We start from the raw sequence: 24,238 nt of genomic DNA on the forward strand, positions 1-24,238 counted from the left end.
GCATGAGAAAAAGAAATAAAAAAGGCATCTGAAAATCACTCTATGCTCTATAATTAGCTCTGATGGTTTTCTTTTAGATCATTCTGGATGATCAGATCAGAACAGAAGAGCTGAGACTGGATCAGGACTTGATGTGTAAAATAGCTTTCAAAAGAATTTGGTCAATCCTTTTTGACAAGTATACACATTGCAACAATCTTCAAAGGCAACTCTGGAAGAGCCTCCTGACTCTTTTTGAAGATACTGCCAAGAAAGGCAAGAGAGCAAGTTTGAAGAAAAATCTAAATAAGGACAAAATGATTGAAAGAAGGACACCAACATGAACCCCAATTGATACAACTAATAAAGATTAAAAATTCCACTAGACTACTGACCAGCTATCCAACTCATAATTTCTGTGGGCTCATTATGAACACACAGTGCTGTCTTGCCACCAGACACCTTGTTTAACCTTCAAAGCCATTGTCAATAATCAAATGCTAACACCACTGGCACAGGGCTAGGGGTTGCTTTCTGAGTTAGACTGATGTCTTAGTGGTGATATTGGCAGGGCTCTCTAAAAAAAAAAAGAAAGAAAATCCAAACTGGGGTAAATGATCCATCCAATACTGCCAAGAGTTCTCTGGATGCTTTTTGCCATACTCAATTTCCTTACAAGGTCTCAGAGTTAAAGAGTACATGGACTAGGACAGCCACAATCTAACCACAGCTGGTTGTGTTTGGTATACAAGGAGATGGTTACTCATGAATTAAACAAATAAAATTAAATCAAAGGGTATCCTCTACTGTAAATTCCTTCTTCTGACAAAATGAGTGATTCAGTATTTATCTTCAATTAATACTATAGGTATATATATAATCAACATGGAATAGAAAGCCTTTGGAATTTATATACTCAATAAATTAAGCGTTTTAAAAATGAAGTGGAAAGTTAGAAACTTTTTGTTAAGACCATCTGGACATCTTAGAAATCTGAATCCTGAGTTGGACCCATTCCCACATTGCTATAAACTATGCTACAAACTCTCAAATCAGAAATAGAGTCCTTTGTAGAAAGATAAGTCCAGGAAATAAACTGAAACCAGACTTAAGATTGGCAGGTCAGTGAAGACAGAGACTTGGAAACAGAAGAAAAAGAATAGAGGTTGACATAATTCAGGTAGGTTGAAATTCAAAACATTCTGGGACCTTGGCAACATAGACCAGCTGGAGCAAGATGAAGCCAAAACCAGGCCAGGAACAGTCTAGTGAAACACATACAAGCTCCAGAAGTCTGTCTGCCAGGTGGACACCTGATGTGCCTTGTCCAAAGACAGCAAATTCACACTTGATTCAGGCAGACATTGTGAACAGGAGGGGGAATTTAAGGGGCAAGGCCATGAAGGTATAGACTCCCAGTCACAGGAAAACTTCTATTTCTAGCAATACTGTGATCTAAGTACACAGAAAAATCTAGAGTTGTTGGAAAATATAACAAAGATCCTAAATGTATGGGTAAGTCACAAAGAAGGGAAATTATAGAACCGAGCAAGGGAAGAATATAAACATAAATATGTTACACAGACTGTCCAGAGACTATTTGTTGATACTGGTAAGCAGAAAGTCTGAGTTTTTATAGCCATATAGAAAGAGATGATAAAGCCTTGGGTTTGCTTAAAGGCAAACAGGGGAACAGAGACTCTCTCTGTAGTCCTCAAAGTGCTACTCCCTCAATAAAAATATATGACAAGGAACCTGTCTATCTCAACATAGACTCTTGGGGGGTTGGAGGGGGGAAGCATCTTCAAACATAAGGTTCAAATTTATACTACCTAACTGAAGAGGAAGAAACACTTTTAGCACTACCCTGATACCAAAGCCAGACAAGGACACTATCAGAAAAGAAAATTATAATCCAATATCCCTGATGAATATAGATGTGAATATTCATAATAAAATACTAGCAAATTAGCACATTAAAAGGGTCATACCCCATGATCAACTGGGATTTATCCCTGGAATGCTAGGATAATTCAACATATATAGGTCAATGTCATATACCACATTAACAGAATGATGAATAAAAATCACATGATCATTTCAATAGATGCAGAAAGGCATTTGACAAAATTCAACATCTTTTCATAAGTCTTCAACAGATTAGGAATAGAAGGAACACACCTCAACAAAATAAAGGCCACATATGACAAATCGACATAATATCATACTCAATGGTAAAGTTAAAAGCCTTTCCTCTAAAATCAGGAGCAACACAAGACTGCCCACTCTCACCACTTCTATTCAACATAGTACTGCAAATCTTAGCCACAGCAATTAAGCAAGAAAAAGAAATAAAAGGCATCTAGATTGGAAATGAAGAAGTAAAATTATCTCTGTTTGCAGATGACATAGTGTTCTATGTAGAAAACCGTAAAAACTCCACACAAAAATACCTGTTAGAACTAATACATGAATTCAGTAAAGGAGCAGGATACAAAATCAACATACAAGTCATCTGCATTTCTATGCACTAACAACAATATATCTGAATAAAATTTAAAAAGCAATCCCATTTATAATAGCATCAGAAACAATAAAATACTTAGGAATAAATTTAACCAAAAAGGTGAAAGACATCTACACTGTAAACTACAAGACATTGATTAAAGAAACTGAAAAAAACACAAATAAATGGAAAGATATTCCATGTTCTTGCACTGGAAAAATTAATATTCTTAAAAAAACATCCATACTACCCAAAGTGATCTACAAATTCAATGCAATCCCTATCAAAATTCCAATAGCATTTTTCACAGAAATAGAAAAAGATCCTAAAATTTATATGAAACTACAAAGACCCAGAATAGCCAAAGCAATCTTGTGAAAGAAGAATAAAGCTGGAGGCATCATACTTCTTGATTTCAATTTATATTACAAAGCTACAGTAATCAAAAGAGTATGGTACTGGCACATAAACTAATGGAACAGAATAAAAAGCCTAGAAATAAGCCATGCATATACAGCCAACTAATTTTTGACAAGGGCACCAAAACACACACTGGGAAAGGGCAGTCTCTTAATGGTGTTGGGAAAACTAGACAGCCACATGAAACCAGACCTCTATCTTACTCTACTCATAAAAAGTTAACTGGAAATGTATCAAAGACTTAAATGTAAACCTAAAACCATAAAATTCCTAAAAGAAAACATCGGGAAAAAACTCCCTGACATTGGTCTTAGCAATGAGTTTTTGGATAAGACACCAAAAACACAGGCAACAAAAACTAAAATAAACGAGTGAGACTACATTAAACTAAAAGCTTCTGCACAGTAAAAGCAACAATCAATAAGTTAAAAAAGTAACCCATAGAATGGGAGAAATTATTCACAAACCATATACCTGACAAGGAGTTAATATCCAAAATATATAAAGAACTCGGAATTCAATAGCATAAAAGCATATAATCCAGTTTAAAAATAGACAAAAGATCTGAAATGACATTTTTCCAAAGACAAACAAATGGCTAATAAGCACATGAAAAGGTGTTCAACACCACGAATCATCAGGGAAATGCAAATCAAAACCACAATAAGATATGACCTCACACCTGTTAAGATGGCTATTATGAAAAAGACAAAAGAAAACAAATGTTGATGAGAATGTAGAGAAAAGGGAATCCTTATACACTGTTGGTGGAAATGCAAATTGATGCAGCCATTATGGAAAACAGTATAGCAGTTCCTCATGAAATTAAAAATAGAATTACCACATGATCCAGCAATCCCACTCCTGGGTATATATCCACAAAAACTGAAATCAGTATCTTGAAGAGATATCTGCCCTCCCATGTTCATTGCAGCATTACTTATAAGAGCCAAGATATAGAAACAACTTAATGTCCATCAATAGATAAATGGATAAAGAAAACGTGGAGTATATATTCAGTGCAATATCATTCAGCCATTAAAAAAAGGAAATCTTGCCATTTGCAACAATATGGATGGTCCTTGAGAGCATTATGCTAAGTGAAATAAGCCAAAGACCAACACTGTATGGTATTACTTATATGTGGAATCTTAAAGAAAAAAAAAAAAAGAAGAAGAAAAAGGAAAGAAAGTAAAACCTTATTTCATAGAAACAGAATAAAATGGAGGTTACCAAGGGTTGGGGGGAGGGATAAATGGAAAGATGTAGGTCAAAGGGCACAAACTTTCAGTTATAAGTTGAATAAGTTCTGAGAATCTAATGTACAGCATGGTAACTATAATTAATAATATGGTATTGTATACTTATGTTCTTGAAAGTTGCTGACATTAGACCTTAAGCATTCTCACCACAAAAATAAATAAACAAAACCCCAGAGTTAACTATGTGAGGTGATGAACGTGTTAATTAACTTGATCTTGGTAATCCCTCCATAATGCATATGTACATAAAATCATCACTTTTTACACTTTAAATATATACAATTATGTTTATCCATAAAGTTGGGGGAAAACCCCAAAAACAAATATCAAATTGGCTTTGTTGATACTCTACATTTAAAACGTTTTTCTACTGTTAAAAAAAAATGTATACTACTAACATAGTTCAGGAACCCAGAGATGAGAAATTGATATTAAGGCGATCCAGGGCTAGAAACACACTTGTAGTGCCTAAAAATTAAGGGCAAATTCTTCTAGAGCAGTGGTTCTCAACCATGACTGCAAAGTTTTTTGTTTGTTTGCTTGTTCATTTTTTATGACTATGGAGCTTTAAAAACGCTAATATGTAAGTCTCATACTCATAGTATTTGAGTTAACTGGTCTGGGGTTCAAGCTGCCATTCTAATTTTTAAAGGTTCACTAGGTGATTCTAATGTGCAGAAAAGATTAAGAACCACTGTTGTGGAGCATATCTTCATTGCAGACCACACAGGATCCCCACCAAGCATGACTTAAAAAACAAAATTTTACAACACCCAAAGGAACAATTCACCATGAGCGAGAGCAGGCAGAAATAACAAAAAGCAGAGTTAAATTCCCAAGAACATTAAATAATAGAAGTATTTCTTACAAACTATATAATAAGAACATTTAAAATAATTAAAGATTAAAAAGGTAAAAAATATGAAAATGGAGAAAAATACAGGCACAAAATAAAGCTTCTAGAAATTATATACATACAATGTAATATATATATATATATTCAGTGGCTTTTCTTTTTTAAATCCAAGTGAGTTAACATATAGCGTAATAACGATTTCAGGAATAGAATTTAGTGATTCATTACTTATATATAACACCCAGTGCTCATCCCAATAAGTGCCCTCCTTAATGCCCATTGCCCATTTAGCCCAAATCCCCTACCCAACACCCCACCAGCAACCCTCAGTTTGTTCTCTATTGTTTTTATTTATTTAAAAAATTTTTTGTAATGTTCATTTATTTATTTTGAGAGAAAGACAGCACATGAGCAGAGGAGGGGCAAAGAGAGAGGGAGAGAGAGAATCCCAAGCAGGCTCCATGCTGCCAGCCCTGAGCCCGATGTAGGGCCTGAACTCATGAACTGTGAGATCATGACCTGAGCCAAAACCAAGAGTCGGATGCTTAACTGACTGAGCCACCCAGGTGCCCCTATTCTCTGTATTTAAGAGTCTCTTATGGTTGGTCTCCCTCTCTCTTTTTATCTTATTTTTGCTTCCCTTTCCCTATGTTCATCTGTTTTGTTTCTTAAATTCCACATATGAATGAAATCATATCATATTTGTCTTCTCTGACTGACTTATTTCGCTTAGCATAATACACTCTAGTCCCATCCACGTTGTTGCAAATGGTAAGATTTCATTCTTTTTGATTGCTGAGTAATATTCCAGTGTGTATATATATACCACATCTTTATCCACTCATCAGTCAATGGACATTTGTGCTCTTTCCATACCTTGACTATTGTGGATAGTGCTGCTATAAACATTGGGGTATATGTGCCCCTTTGAATCAGCATTTTTGTATCTTTTGGATAAATACCTAGTAGTGCAATTGCTGGGTCGTAGGGTAGTTCTATTTTTAATTTTTTGAGGAACCTCCATACTGTTTTCCAGAGTGGCTGCACCAGTTTGCATTCCCACCAACAATCCAAAAGAGATCCTCTTTTTCCACAGCCTCACCAACATCTGTTGTTGCCTGAGTTGTTAATTTGAGTCATTCTATATTCAGTGACTTAAAAAAATAAACCAATAAATGGATTAAATTTAGGTGGGTTGTATATACTTTTTATGTTTATTTATTTATTTTGAGAGTGAGAGAGACAATGAGCTGGGGAGGGGCAGAGAGAGAGGGGGACAGAGGATCTAGAAGCAGGCTCTCCACTGACAGCAAAGAGCCAGACACAGAGCTCAAACTCATGAACCATGAGGTCATGACCTGAGCTGAAGTCAGATGCTTAACCGACTGAGCCACCCAGGCTCCCCAAATTTAAGTGGATTAAATAGCATATTAACAGACTTGTAGAGAAAAGCAGAAAACTAGATGATTGATCTGGAGAAAATACATAGAATGCAGTATTGACAGGTGAATAATAGGAATTACAGCAGAAAATTAAGAGTTCTGTAAGAAGTTTCCATATATAACTAATCGATGTTCCAAAAGAAGAGAAAAGAGACAATGGAGGATACAAATACTTCAAGAGATAATGGCTAAGTGTTTTCCAGAATTCATGAAAAATAAGAATCACCAAACTTGGATTTCAAGCAGGAGAAATAAAACTAAATCCATACTTAAACACATGTTAAAACTATAAAACATAAAAGGCAAGGAATTGTCTTAAAAGTCACCAGAGAACAGGTAATATCTACAAAGAAACAATTAGACTGACAACAGACTTCTTAACAGCAAGCACTTAAGAGGATTTTCAGAGCTCACCATATCCTCTACCTATTGTGTCCATGGCCATGATATTTTCTCTCCGCTTCCACAGACTCTAGTACTAACTGAAGGATGAGATTGGACTGAGCTCAGCTCAGCACTATCAGTGACTTCACTTGGAAGAAACTGGCACAAGAGGAGCTGAAAGCAGTGAGAGGCCAAATATCAAATTTCTTGATAAGCATGGTGCCCTTGGAGATTTATTGGGGGTTAGTTATGCAAATGAAGAAACAGAAGTACTACAGAATCCCATCCACTGTGTACTCCCTTCCTGTCAAATGGCAAGCTAAAAAGAAACTAGTCTTTCTAAATTGATGTCAAATGCTTCCTTTCACTGACAATACCAAGTGTTGTCAAGGATGTAGAATAACTGGAATGCTCGTATGTTGCTACTGGGAATTTAAAACAATAAACTACTTTGGAAAACAGTTTGACAGTTTTTAGAAAGTCAAGATGCATTTATCTTGCAACCTAGCAATTCCACTCTCAGTATTTGTCTAAGAGGAATAGAAACGTATGTCCACACAAAGACTTAGACATGAATGTTCGGAGCATCTTTTTCATAATAGCCCCAAATTAGAAACAATACAAATGTCCATCAACAAATGAACAGATAAATTATAGCATATCTATACAATGAAATATTACTCACTATTAAAAAGTAACAAGCTACTGATATACACAATCACGTGGGTGAATCTCAAAAATGTGCTGAGCAACAAGTGAAAGATGCCAGAATTCATACTTCATGATTTCATGTATGTGAAACTTGGGAAAAAAACATATCCAATTTGGGGCACCTTGGTGGCTCAGTCAGTTAAGCGTCCAACTTCAACTCAGGTCATGATCTCATGGCTTGTGGGTTCAAGACCTGTGTCAGGCTCTGTGTTGACAGCTCAGAGCCTGGAGCTGCTTCAGATTCTGTGTCTCCCTCTCTGCCTATCCCCCACTCACACTCTGTCTCTGTCTCTCAAAAATAAATAAACATTAAAAAAATTTATAAAAAATAAATTAAAAATATATTAAGTTAAAAATAATAAATCTATATTAACAGCAAAATGATAATACTTCCTTAGAGCCATTAGGAAGGGTGATTGATGGGGAAGAAAGGGACCCAAGGAAAATTGGGGCTTGATGGAACTGTTTTTTATTTTTATTGTAACGCTGGTAACATGAATATATACATATGTCAAAACTCACAGAACTGCACACTTAGAATGGGTGTAAATTATGCCTCAATGAACTTGGTTTAAAAAAAATGTTCTTTTCTCCTGACAGAAACATTTTTCAGTTGTTTTTATCATCTCATCATGACACACTTTTACTATGTTTGCTTCTCTTTCTTGACTTTATCATTGTCTCACTTTTGAAATTTGATTTTTCCCATTTATCTTAAAGCTAGAACATAAATTTGACTTTTTTTTTTTTTTTGCTCAAAAAGTAGGACATGATCGAGGGGTTATGGAATAAAGAAGAGTTTTAGAGTGCTCTGGGTTCAAATCCCAGCTCTACCAATTATTAGCTATGTCATCTTGAGCAACACTTTGAACCTCAGTTTCCTTACCTGTAAAATGGAAATTGTAATAATATGCACCTCTCAGGGATGTAAGGCATGTAAAATTTTTGGCACAAAGTAGGCATTCAGTAAATGTTAATCTCTACTTAACAAATAATATTTTCATTTAAATTATTTATCATTTATTTATTTTCAATGTCTACTTATTCATTTTGAGAGAGAGAGAGAGAGAGAGAGAGAGAGAGAGAGAATCCCAAGCAGGCTCGGTGCTGCCAGCCCAGAGCCCAACGCAGGGATCTATTCACGGAACCATGAGACCATGGCCTGAGCCGAAATCAAGAGTGAGATGCTTAACCAACTGAGCCAACCAATCACCCCTTAAATTCTTTATCATTTATATTATAAGATAGCCAGAGGAATTAACTTAAATAAAATTTAGTGAACTTAGTTAAGTAAAGTCACTACCTAATAGTGACAAATCAAATGGAAGAAGTACATGAGAGCAATGTCACTCAAAGCTGAGTCTGTGACCTGTGTGCATTTATAAACTGTTACCAGGGTGAACGATGTAAGTACAGAAATTGAGAGTAAATATTTAGAAACTTTTAGAGATGACCCTGGATGATTTATATCAGAAAAGTGATTTAGAGTTTAAATCATGGGAGAAAGTTCTAGAATAATTGCTCAGATTAAGAAACTTGAGCCAGAATGCAAAGCAAAACATTATTTCCTTCATCAAGAAAATCGTACTATGAAAAAAAAAAGTCGAAAAAGTTGAAATAATCAATGTGTTTTTACACAGTAAAAACTATGAATTACATAAAGGTTAATGTATTACATTTGAAATCATTCTGTTTATGTGATAATATGGAAGCCGATCACCAACAACTGCTTCCCATGCTAGGGACAATGGCTATCCAGGGGGAAAGTTGTGTAGAGAATGTTTGAATTATTGAATAAACTCTCAGAGCTACTTCGGGCAAGAAACTAGTTTGGGCCCAACTTTTTAAAGATAAAGTATATTAGACAGTCAGTTGCCTATTTGTCTGAAATCACATGTTAACAATCTCAGTATTTTCAAACAAGGAAGAAATCCCAACATGTTTTTCAATAGCAGATGACTGAAAGTCAAAATAAGTATTACAAGTGTGGAACGACAGAGTTTCCAGAGATTGTTATATCATGTCTCATAATTTTCACAACTATCATCAATGCAACACATAATAATTTTGATAGAGTATCTATGCATAGGAAATTCATGGGACCATCAACTAGTCCTTTCATTGAAAGATAACTGAAATTTAATGTAACCTTATAGGATAAATTGTTGGAACTGGCTACTGATGAATTTTGAAAATACAGTACCACTCGCTTTGTTTTTTAAAACTGCTAAAAATGAATACCTTGAGCTTGTGAAATTGTTTTAAAATCTCTTCCTCTACTCCTACCAACATACCTCTTGAAACCGGCTGTCTCTATTATAATGCTACCAAAACAAACACAGAATCAGTTTGGATATATTTTATATCCTGCAAATAGTGTTATCATCGACTGGGCCTAGATTCAATAAAGTAACAAGCAAAAAGCCAGTTGGTTGGTCACAATAAAAATTTTATAAGTGGATCTATATGATTCTCATAAAATGTGTATATATAGGACACTGAAAACATATATGTATTATATCCCTCAAAATTTTTTTGTTTAATATAACTAGAGTATAATAACAGCAATAGTGATTCTCTATATTAGTCATCTGTACATATACTTTCAAGAAACAACATGTACAGTTTTGGTATTTTTTTCTTTTTTCCTATGTTATATTTGTTCTGTTTATATTTACATAAAGATAGACATATGGACAAATGGGACAAAATAAAGAGCCCAGAAATAAACCCACACCCATACAGTCAAATGATCTTTGATGTGGGTGCCAAGACTACACAATGGGAAAAGGATGGTCTCTTCAACGAAAGGTGTTAGGAAAACTGAACACCCGTATGCACAAGAATGAGATTGGACCCTTATCCTATACCATGCACACACACACACACACACACACACACACACCCCAAAATGTATTAAAGATTTAAACATAAGATCTGAAACCATAAAACTCCTAGAGGAAAATAGACAGGAAAAGCTTCAGAATATTGGTCTTAGCAATGATTTCTTGGATACGACATCAAAAGCATAAGCAACACAAGCAAAATTAGACAAGTGTTCCATTTCCATTTACTGAAATGTGATTTAAAACTTTTAGATCTTTTGATCTATTTATTTTTTAACGACTTCTTTTTAAAATGAGCTTATGATTTCTACATCTTTCTTGTTCATTTTTCTATAAAATCACTTTCATTGAATTTCACAAAATGATTAGTATATGATGGTGTGTCAACTTAAATTGGGCCTTCCCCACAGATAGTTTGAAAGCTTTTCTAGAGCATCTGTTCAGATTCTGGGAGTAAAGATGGTGCCTTTACCCTGTACTTTTCCTCAGCTTGAGTTTTAAGAATTACCTTTGATTCTAAACATTTGTTGGTGTTAGCTAGGATAAAGGGGGAAACCAACATGGAAGAATTCTGCAAGCATGTGGTTTTAGCAAATTAAGGGTTGTCCAAGAGACAGTTTCCCACTGTTAAGACTGTGCTGCCACCTTGTGGCCTTTCTGCTTCTAATCACAAGCTAGGACATTCATCCTTCGCTTTTTTTTTTTTTTTTTTTTTTTTTTTTTGTCTTTTCCTCTCAACTCTGACACTTGTCTTATCCCATTTTTCCTACCTAATTCCTTAGTGGGCCCCATGAAATCTACTGAATTCTCTGTTCTTCTTTATTTCATGCTTGCTTTCTTCCTTCAGTTTAGAGAATTTCTTACTGCTACATGAATGTGGGAATTATTATTCAGTGTCAACCAAACCACTATGAAAGCAGTGAATTATAGAATTAATTGGGCACAGTACACTCAAATTAAAGTAAGAAAACGGGCAATAAAACAAATTATTAAAATCACTTTACAGACAGCAACTAGCAACATATAAGCCATCTTAGTGAGATGTATCCCAAGTTGGGATGCCAGAACATAGATTAGAAACAATTCTGGGATGTTAAACTGAGTAAAGCTCTTTTAAAAAATATATGTCCATGTAAGAGAGTTTTACCTTTGTAAAGTTTTTCATTATAATGGCATATTACTTTGATATAGATAATATACATCATAACTCATCTGAATGAAGATGAAAAATGGCAAGGTAACAAAGGAAGACAGAAGAAAGGAGTCTGTTTGGGGGAATAGATGTTTCTTCAAAGTTTTCCTTTCTTGTGCATGTCAATTTAGCAATAAGAATTGTGAGAAAGAACCCCATGTTCAAGGTCCTTCATTTCCTTGTGGTTAAATTCCGTTTTCAAAATCATTCTGTGCAATCCAAATGGAGTTTTGCAAAGTGGATCTTCCTTTGGAATTTTCCTATACCCAACAGATGTGGTAAAAATGGTGGCTCATGCATAAGAGTAAAACTGGACTCTTACATCACACCATATACAAAAACCAACACAAAATGGATTAAAGACAAATAAAAGCTGAAACTGTAAAACTACTAAAAAAGAAAACAGGAAAAAGGTTCTCGACATTGGTCTTGGTAATAAATTTTTGAATATGACACCAAAAGTGAAAGCATCAAAAGCAAAAGTAGACAAGTGGGACAATGTGATGCTTAAAAGCTTCTGCAAGGCTAAAGAAACTTAATCAGCAAAGTGAAAAGGCAACCTACAGAATGGCAGAAAGCATTTGCAAACAAGGTATGACCTACAGAATGGCAGAAAACATTTGCAGACAACATATGTGTAAGGGGCTAATAGCCAAAATATATAAGGAAGTATATAATAGCAAAAAGAAACCAAATAATCTAATCAGTAAGGAAATGTAAATCCAATCCACAACGAAATATCACCTCACACCTGTTCAGATGGCTATTATCAAAAAGACAAAAGAGAGGTGCCTGGGTGGTTCAGTTGGTTGAGCGTCTGACTTCAGCTCAAGTCATGATCTCGTGGTCTGTGGGTTCGAGCCCCACGTCGGGCTCTGTGCTGACAGCTCAGAGCCTGGAGCCTGGAGCCTGCTTCGGATTCTGTGTCTCCCTCTCTCTCTGCCCCTCCCCCGCTCATGCTCTGTCTCTCTCTCTGTCAAAAATAAATAAACATTAAAAACGTTAAAAAAAAAAGACAAAAGATAACAAAGTGTTGGTGATGACATGGAAAAGGGAACCCTTCTATACTGTGAGAATGTAAGTTGGTAGAGCCATTATAGAAAACAATATGGCAGTTTTTCAAGAAATTAAAAATAAACTACCATGTGATCTGGCAATCCCACTTCTGGGTATTTATCCAAAAGAACGAATCAGTATCCCAAGGAAATATCTGCACTCCCATATTCATTGCAGTGTTATTCACAACAGTCAAAATATGGAAACAACCTAAATGTCCATAGACAGATGAATGAAAAAAGAAGATGTGGTATATACATACAATGGAATATTCAGATTTAAAAAAAAAATCCTGGCATTTGCCACAATGTGGATGAACCTGATGGACGTTATGTTTCATGAAATAAGCCAGAAACAGAAAGACGCACACTGTATAATGTCATTTATATGTGGAATCTAAAATACACTCATAGGAGCGCCTGGGTGGCCAATCGGTTGAGCGGCCAACTTCAGCTCACGTCATGATCTCGCAGTCTGTGAGTTCAAGCCCATGTCAGTCTCTGTGCTGACAGCTCAGAGACTGGAGCCTACTTTGGGATTCTGTGTCTCCCTCTCTCTCTGCCCCTCCCCCACTCACACTCTGTCTCTCTCTTTCTCTCTCAGCAAATGAATAAACATTAAAAAAAATTTTTTTTCACAATCCCAGACTTAAGCTATACTACAAAACTGTAATCATCAAGACAGTATGGTACTGGCACAAGAACAGACACTCAGATCAATGGAACAGAATAGAGAACCCAGAAATGGACCCACAAATGTACGGCCAACTAATCTTTGACAAAGCAGGAAAGAATATCCAGTGGAATAAAGACAGTCTCTTCAGCAAGTGGTTCTGGGAAAACTGGACAGCAACATGCAGAAGAATGAACCTGGACCACTTTCTTACACCAGACACAAAAATAAACTCAAAATGGATGAAAGACCTAAATGTAAGACAAGAAGCCATCAAAATCCTCAAGGAGAAAGCAGGCAAAAACCTCTTTGATCTTGGCCACAGCAACTTCTTACTCAACACGTCTCCGGAGGAAAGGGAAACAAAAGCAAAAATGAACTACTGGGACCTCATGAAAATAAAAAGCTTCTGCACAGTGAAGGAAACAATCAGCAAAACTAAAAGGCAACTGACAGAATGGGAGAAGATATTTGCAAGTGACATATCAGATAAAGGGTTAGTATCCAAAATCTATAAAGAACTTATCAAACTCAACACCCAAAAAACAAATAATCCAGTGAAGAAATGGGCAAAAGACATGAATAGACACTCCTCCAAAGAAGAATCCAGATGGCTAACCAACACATGAAAAAATGCTCACCATCACTCATCATCAGGGAACTACAAATCAAAACCACAATAAGATACCACCTCACACCTGTCAGAATGGCTACCATTAACAACTCAGGCAACAACAGATGTTGGTGAGGATGTGGAGAAAGAGGATCTCTTTGGCATTGTTGGTGGGAATGCAAGCTGGTGCAGTCACTCTGGAAAACAGTATGGAGGTTCCTCAAAAAACTAAAAATAGAACTACCCTACGACCCAGCAATTACACTGCTAGGCATTTATCCATGGGATACAGGTGTGCTGTTTCAAAGGGACACAAGTACCCCCATGTTTATAGCAGCACTATCAACAATAGCCAAAGTATGGAAAGAGCCCAAATGTCCATTGTTGGATGAATGGATAAAGAAGATGTGGTATACATATACAATGGAGTATTACTCGGCAATCAAAAAGAATGAAGTCTTGCCATTTGCAACTACATGGATGGAACTGAAGGGTATTATGCTAAGTGAAATTAGTCAGTCAGAGAAAGACAAAAATCATATGACTCCACTCAGATGAGGACTTTAAGAGACAAAACAGATGAATATAAGGGAAGGGAAACAAAAATAATATAAAAACAGGGAGGGGGACAAAACAGAAGAGACTCACAAATATGGAGAACAAACTGAGGGTTATGGGAGGGGTTGTGGGAGGGGGGATGGGCTAAATGGGTAAGGGGCACTAAGGAATCTACTCCTGAAATCATTGTTGCACTATATGCCAACTAATTTGGATGTAAATTTTTAAAAATAAAAAATAAAATTAAAAAAATTTTTTTAATAAAATAAAATAAAATACACTCAGAAGCTTAGTGTAAAGTGTTGATTGCCAGGGGCTGGGGCAAAGAGGATATGGAGTAATGTTGGTCAAAGGCTACAAAGTTTCAGTTATGCAAGATGACTCAATTCTAAAGATCTAATGTACAGCATGGTGACTACAGTTAATAATACAATAATACAATATTGCATACTTGAATTTGCTAAGAGGGTAGCTCTTAAATGCTCTCATACAGCACCCCCCACCAAAAGATAACTATATGATATGTTATTAGCTAGATTGTTATGATCATTTCACAATGTAGAAATACATCAAAAGATCAAGATGGGGCGCCTGGGTGGCTCAGTCAGTTAAGCATCTGACTTCCGCTCAAATCATGATCTCACGGTCAGTGGGTTCGAGCCCCGCATCGGGCTCTGTGCTGACAGCTCAGAGCCTGGAGCCTGTCTCAGATTCTGTGTCTCCCTCTTTCTCTGACCCTCCCCTGTTAATGCTCTCTCTCTGTCTCAAAAATAAATAAATGTTAAAAAAAATTTTTTTTAAAAGATCAAGTTGTACGCCCTAAATTTAATACATAATTTTTATTTTTCAATTATCCCTCAATAGAGCTGTTTTTAAAAATGGTGGCTATGTAGGGATTACCCATCCCTAAAATTACCTAAAATGCAATCGGTAAATATACTAGTGGATAGAGGTTCATTTTTAAGGTAATATTTTTAAATGGGATGTCATTTATTAATGTTAAATAAAAGGTGAAATTTTGGTTTTATATTTACAAGTTTGCTGAGTTGTAAACTCAGGAGATACTATGACAATGGAGGCAGGAGGTGAGAATGACAAAGGCATGATCAGCGGCCAGTCATGGGGAAGGAATGGGATACAACAGTGAGCACACACCAAGAAAAAAACATGGAAGACAATGTAACTGACAAATAACTAGCTGAGGAGTTAAGTGAATACACGTGAGACCCTTAAAAGGCAGAGATCAACATGAAACATCTAAACTAGAAGGAGCCCCCTAGAGGAGAAAGGACACTTGCTGTTGTGGAGACTGGGAGTTTGATGGAGGAACCAGTTAAGAGTGGTAACACTGCTGCAGGAAGCCTTCTAGGTGCTTCCATTATCGCTGATGGGCTATCTTCAGCATAGTATATATTTAAGAACTTTTTGGTGGTAGGTAATGGAAATACACAATAGTGATCACCACTGGTTCCTTCAAGTGGCCTGAGGAAGAGGAAAGAGGGAGTAATTGGGAGAGGCCATAGACAATGAATTATGACTACCAACAAGTTCAATGTCCTAGGAGATGGTGTGGAGTTGAAGGGAGGCAAGGGAACAGAGGGGAAAAGGCTGAGTGGCTCTTCCATTAACTATGGAGAAAGGGCCACAACTGATCTGGAGGCAAAGTTTGCCTTAAGCTGGAAGGACCCACCTACATACCAATAGGAAGGATCTCCCAGAGAATGTGTAAGAGGAGAGAGACTACTAGCACATAATGACTCAGGTTTGGACAAACTGAAGAGCTTTCTCTTCAGGGACTGTGGACCTAGTAGCAAAAAGCGCCTCTTTTGGGGGAAATCAAGTCTCTGCTCCCTTTCATAGGTGCCTCCCTCTCCCAGAAGGGCAAGCCTCCTAAGAAAAGGCCCTTGTGCCTCCACAGGCAACACAACCAACAAACCGTATCCACACATGAGGCCTGGCACTTATTCTGGATCAGGACAAAGACTCTGAGAGGCATGACTTCAGAGCTTGATTCTTATAGCCAGAGGGAGAAAAAAAAAAAACAAAAAAAAACAAAAAACCCAAGACGTTCACATAAATAGTCAGATAGTATGCTTTTATCCAGACTGGAATATGCATTCATGTATATTTTCATCTTTGGAACAGGTGGTTTGAAATGCAAATAAAGTAATAAGTGTCAGAGCCGTATCCTAGCAGTAGTTGCTTTGCAAACGTTACCATGGCACCAATTCAACAGTGTTCTTAGAGGCAGCCATACCTCAGAAAGGTCTTTCTAACTTGGGACAGCAAAGTTCAAAGGAACTACTAGGCACAAACTACGAAAGAGTCCTGAACAAATACAGGAGGTGAAGATTTACAGCACAATTGCCCTCTGAAGCCGCTTCAAACAGGGCATGGTACTTAAAAGAGAAAAGAAAGGAAACGGACTATCTTCTAGAACACCTGGAATGTGATCCAAGCCTGGAGACAAAATGATGGTAATTATAACTGCTAACATTTGTTTTTAGCTGCTAACAGATTGTGCACAGATTGGGAAGGGCAAACTCCATTCTCCAATTACTCCAGTGCAAACTGTGCTTTACCAGCACTCACTAAACCCTAGCTGGATGAAGAGAGAGCAGATTGTCCTCATGTATGTCTCATTTATGTTAAGTTAAGGAAGGCTGTCGTCCCAGGGCCGCAGTCCAGGGGCTATGCACAACCGGAAGCAAGGATCTGGGTTCTGCAGATCTCTGCCTCTTACTGCCCGTAGATCTGCTCTAAGAGGGTAGCACGCCTTTCCCAAGCACAGCCAACGTGGGGGAAATGGACCAGCTAGTGGGGACACAGGATGCTGGGGAGACAAGTCTTAGCCAACCTGGCCTGTGAACCAACTAAGATTTCTAAGGTAGGCCCTGGGCTGAACAGGGCCCCTGCCTGGGTAGGGGGAGAATGAAAGGGCAGATACCAAAAGATAATAATACAAGATAGTCTGTGATCAGTGGCAAACTGATAACATACACCACAAAGTCTCTTAAGAGTTCAAAGGGGGCAGGTGTTCTTTCCCATTTCCCTTCAGATGAAGGTGATCAAAGAACAGTCTCTGGTGCTCACTTTGGCAGCACATATACTAAAATGGGAATGACACAGAGAAGATTAGCATGGCCCCTGTGCAAGGATAACACCAAATTCGTGAAGCATTCCATTGAAAGAAAGAAAGAAAGAAAGAAAGAAAGAAAGAAAGAAAGAAAGAAAGAAAGAAAGAAAGAAAGAAAGACCCTCTGAAAAATTGAAGACTTCACCAATAGAGAACCACAGTTGGAAGTCCATTTAGCAAGAATGAAACTCCAGAGCTCCCTCCATTACATATAAAGGCCACTAGTCCTCAAGATCTCCTTACAGTAATAATGCACCATTCCTGGCTAAAATGGGAGAGGGAGCAAAAAGAAAGGAGTGCTTAGAAAAGCAATCAGGACTTTCCATACTGCCTTTACTTTGAAACACGCACAGACTTATGCTTCCCATAAGAGTAATTCTGGGACCATTACATATAGTTAACTCCACCCATCCCACCCACCCCCAAAACACAAAGGCAGAAAAGGACCTCTTGATACTGCTTCTATAACATCTTACCCAAATCATGCATGACTTGAAATTGTCATTTGAGTAGTAACTTGAGTATCAGGTGTGCCACTAAACAGCAGACCACATCCAGGGCACCAGGAGCAAGTGAGACTTTGGGTTGGGTTTCAGCAAGGTTTAATATTCAGAGAGATATAGTCTGATGAGTAAGGCTGAAAGAGGAGGAGATCCAGGGAGAAAACAATGCTCAGGATCAAGCAGGAGATGATGTCAGGCTCCAGGTAATGGATTCATTGCCAAGGACAAAACAGGAAGAATGCAGGGCCCTGAGGAAAAGTTATGAGGTCTAGGAAGCCTCAGGGCAGGGATTCAGCTGCATCAGGAAAATATAGCACTGAGGAGGAAACTGAGGCAGATACCTGCTCTTATGGATTAAATTGACATGACAGATTAGGAGAAACCTGAATTTGATGGGTGTGTGGTGTCCAGAATTACTGCCGATACACGCCGTTAGGATAATGGTGACATGAGTGAAGTCACATTCCATCCACAGCAGGCCTGGGGCTCCTAAAATATTTTCTGCCCGGAACAGGGTTAGCAAAGGAACTCTGTAGGCTTCAGCTGTACCAGAAGAACAGGAACGGAGGTGATATGGGTTGAAAAAGAAAGAAGTTGATCAAAGTGCTTCCATATGAAAGACTGTAATAAGTACTTCTAAAATGACAAAATGTGTCATTTTGTTTGTTTTATAATGGTCAGTTTATCTCATTTAAATTTGCTACTTTGTCCATTTTGTTGCCTGGACAGAGAGTTAAATGTAAAAGATATATATTCTAGAAAAATATATGGGGATTTAACTCCTCTTTGATAGGGAAGTCTTTTCTAAGTACAATAGTAAAAACTAAATCTTAAGCCTAAAGATTAGACCTTATAAAAATGTAAAATTTGATATAATTAAAAATGCCACCAGCATAATTAAATGGCTCTATAAGCCAAGTGAAATACTTGCAAAAGTTATAACAGCTAATATTCTTAATACATAAAGAGTTCTTACAAACCAGTCAGGAACACTTCAAAAAAGGGGGGTTAGGAATGAAATGTATTTCAAAAAAGAATAAATACTACAGACCAATAAGTGTGTGAAAAAGTGTTCAGCCTCACAACGAACTGAAAAGGTACAAATTATAACCACAAAGGGATACCGATGCTCACTTCTCAAATCGGCAAAGGAAGCGATAAATGATAAACATCGCAGGGAGGGAATGAAATAAAATTGGAACACCTTCCCAAGAATCAATCTGACAAAGCTTGAGCCGATACAACTTTTAGTAATCTACACTAGAGAAAAGAAAAATACAATTTATCTACAGAAATGTTCATCAAATCATTATTTATAATCATAAAAGAGGCAAACACCTGAATATTTGATTACATATTAGCTGTGTAATAAAATACTAACTAGCCATGAATATTGTTTTTTGAAGAATTTTTAAAAACACAGGGAAATGCTAATGACGTAATACTAAGTGAAAAAGCAAAGTATAAACATGATTTTATTTATGTTGTGCATAACGAACACATGTAGCAAAAAGATCAGAGGGAAGAGACACGTAAACAGTTATGGGAATGTAAACTGAGACACAACAGCATGAGTTTTTATTTTTCCCTTCAAGTATCAGTATTTTAAAAAATATTCTACAAGAAATATGTAATACTTGTATAACAAAAAGGTGGGGTTTTTTTAATGTTCTTAAAACTTGGTGTGCCTGGGTGGCTCAGTCGGTTCAGCATCCAACTTCAGCCCAGGTCATGATCTCATGGCTCGTGAGTTCAAGCCTCACGTCAGGCTGTGTGCTGACAACTCAGAGCCTGGAGCCTGCTTCAGATTCTGTGTCTCCCTCTCTCTCTGCCCTTCTCCTGCTCACACTCTGTCTCTTTTCTCTCAAAAATAAGTAAACGTTAAAAAAAATGTTTTTAATGTTCTTAAAACTATACTATAATGCCCTAGGTTGCTCTTTGGGAATAATGGTAACAGAAATTTTTGTTTAAAGGAAAAACAAAACAAAACTTAAAAGAGCTTAAGTTTTGTGGTTTAACATACCAGAAACTATTTATTTGAAATATCCTAAAGGACCATATGTGCTTTCCAGAATGGTAAAGTTTCCAAAATGTTCTAACAAGACCCACCCACTGGAAATACAACTCTCAGATGGCAATGAGTAAGTGTCCACGACCCAAAGAATAATCATTCCTACAAGTCTCTACCATTAAGCAAAATAGACCCCATGATCCCATTCCCAAAATGATAGTTATCTCCCATTTACTGCCAATGATCTGAAGAAATAACTGATTTTAAATGCAGGTACACTCAAAACCCATGCAGATAATTAGATAATATCATTCAGAAAAGAGACAAAAGAAGAACATTATGAACAAATTGCAAAACCCTTGCTTGTTCCTTTAGACTTTCATAAATAAGAATCATCTAGATAATCCTGGGATTTGTACTACCACTACTCACAGCTCATATTTATTGAGTCCTTCATATAATAATATGATACATATACACATAATAAAGCATTTTATATTGATTACATCATTCGGTCCTCGAGAAAACCTTAGGAGGTAGATACTACCCTTGCCCTCATTTTACAGACAAGGAAGCTGTGACTCCCAACTGTAAACAACTTGCAGAAAGTCACTAAGCTGTTAGGCGACAGAGCCCAGATTTGAAATAAGGCAGTCTGTCTCCAGAACTTGCGCTGTTAACCCATTTGCTCTATTGCCTCAGTCAGGTCTATGAAACAGATAAAGGTGTAATTTTGCCTTTCTTTTTTGTTTCCTCCCCACTCCTCAAGATTCTCAATGAAGAGAGACGAATCCCGAGCTTTCTAATCTATGGATATACATCAGTACGTTCTAGAATCAAAGATTCTGTAGCTATTGCACTCTACCTCCTTTAGAGAAAAATAAGTTAATGGCTCAAAATAATAAATGGCTCAATAAGTTAATGCATTTAATTCATTAAAAATAATAATGGCTCAATAAGTTAATGCATTTTCTTTCGTTTTTCCTGCACTGCTTTTATATATAATTTCTCTTCCTTGTTTAGGGTTGCAGCTAGAAGACAATAAAACTAGCAATGGAGCCCTTATATGAAGAATACCTAGCAAATCATGGAACAATTGTAAAACCTTATTACTGGCTAAGCTTCTCTCTAGATTGCTCTAACTGTCCCTACCATATTCGGACAGGAGAAGAAGCAAGGGTTCCCTACACAGAATTTTATCAGATTTTTGGATTCCCTTATGGGCCAGCATATCCTCAAACAAAGCACCTCACGTTTTATGAACTAAAAACTTCCTCTGGAAGCCTGGTGCAAAAGGGCCATGCTAGCAGTTGCACCGGCAATAACACCCATCCAGAATCAATGTTATTTGAGATGAATGGTTATCTCGACTCAGCCATACGCAATAATGACGCCATCAGGCATATCATTCTGTACTCCAGCAACTCCCCTTGTAATGAAGCCGACCACTGCTGCATCAGCAAAATGTACAATTTCTTAATAATGTATCCAGATGTTACTCTTAGCATTTACTTTTCTCAGCTCTATCACACTGAGCCTGAATTTCCTGCCTCGGCCTGGAACCGCGAAGCTCTCCGGAGCCTGGCCAGTTTATGGCCACAGGTCATTCTGAGCCCAATAAGTGGTAGCATTTGGCATTCTCTCCTCAACAACTTTGTCAGTGGTGTCTCAGGATCAACTGTTTTCCAGCCCATTTTAACTGGGAGAGCACAGGCTGACAGGCACAACGCATATGAAATCAACGCCATAACAGGAGTGAGGCCGTATTTCACTGATGTTCTTCCCCAGACAAAAGAGAATCAGATCATAAAAGCTCAGGCAGCTTTAGACAGCTATCTCTTAAACAATGTCTTTCCTGGACAGTCTTTTCAAGTGGCTAATGGACAACCTCAACCCAATCTGACCCCAGACCTCAGGGTTCCTGTCGTTTTTGTGCTGGTGCCTTTCAGAGACCTACCACCGATCCACGTGGGTCAAAACCCACATAAACCCAGGAATGTCGTAAGGCACTTGAATATGCCTCAAATGTCATTCCAGGAAACCAAGGACCTCAGAAGGCCTCCCCTTGGAATGCCAGTGGAGAGAGGGGAAATCATGGAGAACTTAGCAAGTACCAAAGAGGCAGATGAAAAGAAGAAGAAGAAGAAAGGAAAAAAATAAAATCTGTATTTCTACCACATGAGACCAACTACCAGAGGCCTTATTAGATGGCAAACAAAAATCTGGAGACTTTCTCTCTTAGGTCTGATCCAAGATCGGAGATAAACTGATACTCTAAAAGCAAAACCTGCATTATTTACCAGCTCAACTATTATAAAGCTACACTACTTTTAACATAATCCAAAATGTTTCCATAAGCAACTTGATCTATTTTGAAAGTGATGGTATCAAAATGGAGCCATTAGTACCTTGCTGATATTCTGGTGTGGAAAAGGAAATGTCATCATTCTAGTCTACCCACATCATCTTTCCCCCAAAAAGAAAAGCCCATGGACTAAATAGCTTCCTAAACTGGTTTCGGTATAAAAATTTACTGTAAAATTGGAAAACAGCCTGAAGCTACTGACATTAAGTACTGTCTGCATAAGTAAACCAGTGATTTTCCATTAACTGTTAATCATGGATAGAAGACTTTAGGCAGCCCTTTTTTGTTTTTTTCCTAAAATGGTTCTAAAGAATTTTGCGTCGGGGGGAAAAGTTCTTTTGCTAATTGATTATATATAGCGACAAAAATTGATTTTTGAAACCTAGTCACCTGCTCAATGTGATATTTCCCAGCTCAGACCTCTTCCTCCAGAGCAGATGACAGAGGCAGGATGATACATGAGAATCAGCAAAGGCTCCTTCCATCATACACCATATAAAATCCATGCTGCCCTTACCGGCTATCAAGGCTCCTTCTCTGCCTTCAGTTGCCTTGTCTCATCAGCAAGAATGTAAGTTCTGACAGGTTAAGCACTGTCTCTCTCGGCTCTTTGGTTTTCCCTTAGAATCTAGCCAACTATTCATGCAAAATGTGGGTAGCAAGATTGTGAATCTACATCTCAGTAACATTACCAATCATTGCTTCCCAACATTCCTTATCCATTCCAGTTAAGAGCTTGCTTAACCATCCTGCAATGGACATCTTGTTTTTATTAGTATCCATTCTCCCTTCTTCTGATATAGCTCCCCAATGCATAATTGGTTTCTTTTACTTCCCTTCTTTCTGAACCTTTCTTTTTCACCGGTGTATATCTATATATAAGATTCTCTTAAAATCTTGTTCAAAACACACTTCCAGGAAGTGCTCCTTGACTAACCATCTGAGCATGTACATTAAAGCATTTTGTGTTTAATTAATTCACATTTTCTGCCTCACTTTCCTCTTAGAAATATGTAAAGATGCATTATGAGAAAAAATGTATATCCATTTGTAAATTGCTACTCAATTTTTTCTTAATGTATGTAAAAAGTAATGCTAAGCTATAAGATAGTTTTGCCATTAACAGGGAGGGGGACAAAACATAAGAGACTCTTAAATATGGAGAACAAACAGAGGGTTACTGGGGGGGTTGTGGGAGGGGGGATGGGCTAAATGGGTAAGGGGCTCCTGAAATCATTGTTGCACTATATGCTAACTAATTTGGATGTAAATTAAAAAAATAAAATTTTAAAAAATGTAAAAAAACAGAGATAGTTTTGCCATTAGAAAAAGCTTAAAGGACACGTAGAAGGAGGAGGAGAAGGAGGCAAAGAAAGAAAAATATTTAGAATAGAGATTTCTATTGTGATTAAAATAAACATGACTAAATTTTTTAAAAAGAATATTCTAATGTTAATGTGAAAATTTTTATATTATAATTGGAATATAATAATGTAATTATTATTTTAAAAGGTACTATTGAAGTTTATTATTAGATCATGAAATCACATGTCTACAATTTGGGATGTAGAGTTAAAAAAAAAAAAAGACCCAACATGACAAATTCAGCATCTCTATCCACATGGGCAACTGAGGGGTGTGGGCACCAGCTCTGAAGCCTCTTGACAGGCTGGCTGATGAGGCCCTACAGCAGTTGGGAAGGACCTGCCCACCCTATAGGCTTCTT

At 37.2% G+C, this 24,238-nt stretch overlaps 2 protein-coding genes and 1 non-coding gene across 6 annotated transcripts in view; 2 read left to right on the forward strand and 1 right to left on the reverse strand.

Annotated features, from left to right (window-relative positions):
- Positions 1-24,238, reverse strand: part of RGL1 (ral guanine nucleotide dissociation stimulator like 1) — a 253,629-nt gene that overhangs the window by 219,508 nt on the left and 9,883 nt on the right. The window lies entirely within an intron of this gene.
- On the forward strand, positions 16,675-23,493 carry APOBEC4 (apolipoprotein B mRNA editing enzyme catalytic polypeptide like 4). 2 transcript variants are annotated; one of them, XM_042975486.1, is made up of 3 exons: positions 16,675-16,974; positions 20,917-20,970; positions 21,171-23,493. In XM_042975486.1, the coding sequence occupies exon 3, from the start codon at positions 21,201-21,203 to the stop codon at positions 22,305-22,307; it is 1,107 nt and encodes a 368-aa protein (XP_042831420.1). In that variant the 5' UTR covers positions 16,675-16,974; positions 20,917-20,970; positions 21,171-21,200; the 3' UTR covers positions 22,308-23,493. The 2 variants fall into 2 exon arrangements, with proteins under 2 accessions (XP_042831420.1, XP_007096288.2); XM_007096226.3 differs by lacking the exon at positions 20,917-20,970 and having other exon boundaries at positions 16,677-16,974.
- LOC122236092 lies at positions 17,583-17,688 on the forward strand. The gene has a single exon (XR_006214291.1). It is a non-coding gene; the product is annotated as a U6 spliceosomal RNA (small nuclear RNA).

Source organism: Panthera tigris, chromosome F3, assembly GCF_018350195.1.
Source record: "Panthera tigris isolate Pti1 chromosome F3, P.tigris_Pti1_mat1.1, whole genome shotgun sequence".
In the NCBI taxonomy this organism is placed as follows: domain Eukaryota; kingdom Metazoa; phylum Chordata; class Mammalia; order Carnivora; family Felidae; genus Panthera; species Panthera tigris.

What these genes read in the sequence shown, in the direction of transcription:
- APOBEC4 (XM_042975486.1), top strand. Translation starts at nt 21,201, where the DNA reads ATGGAGCCCTTATATGAAGAATACCTAGCAAATCATGGAACAATTGTA.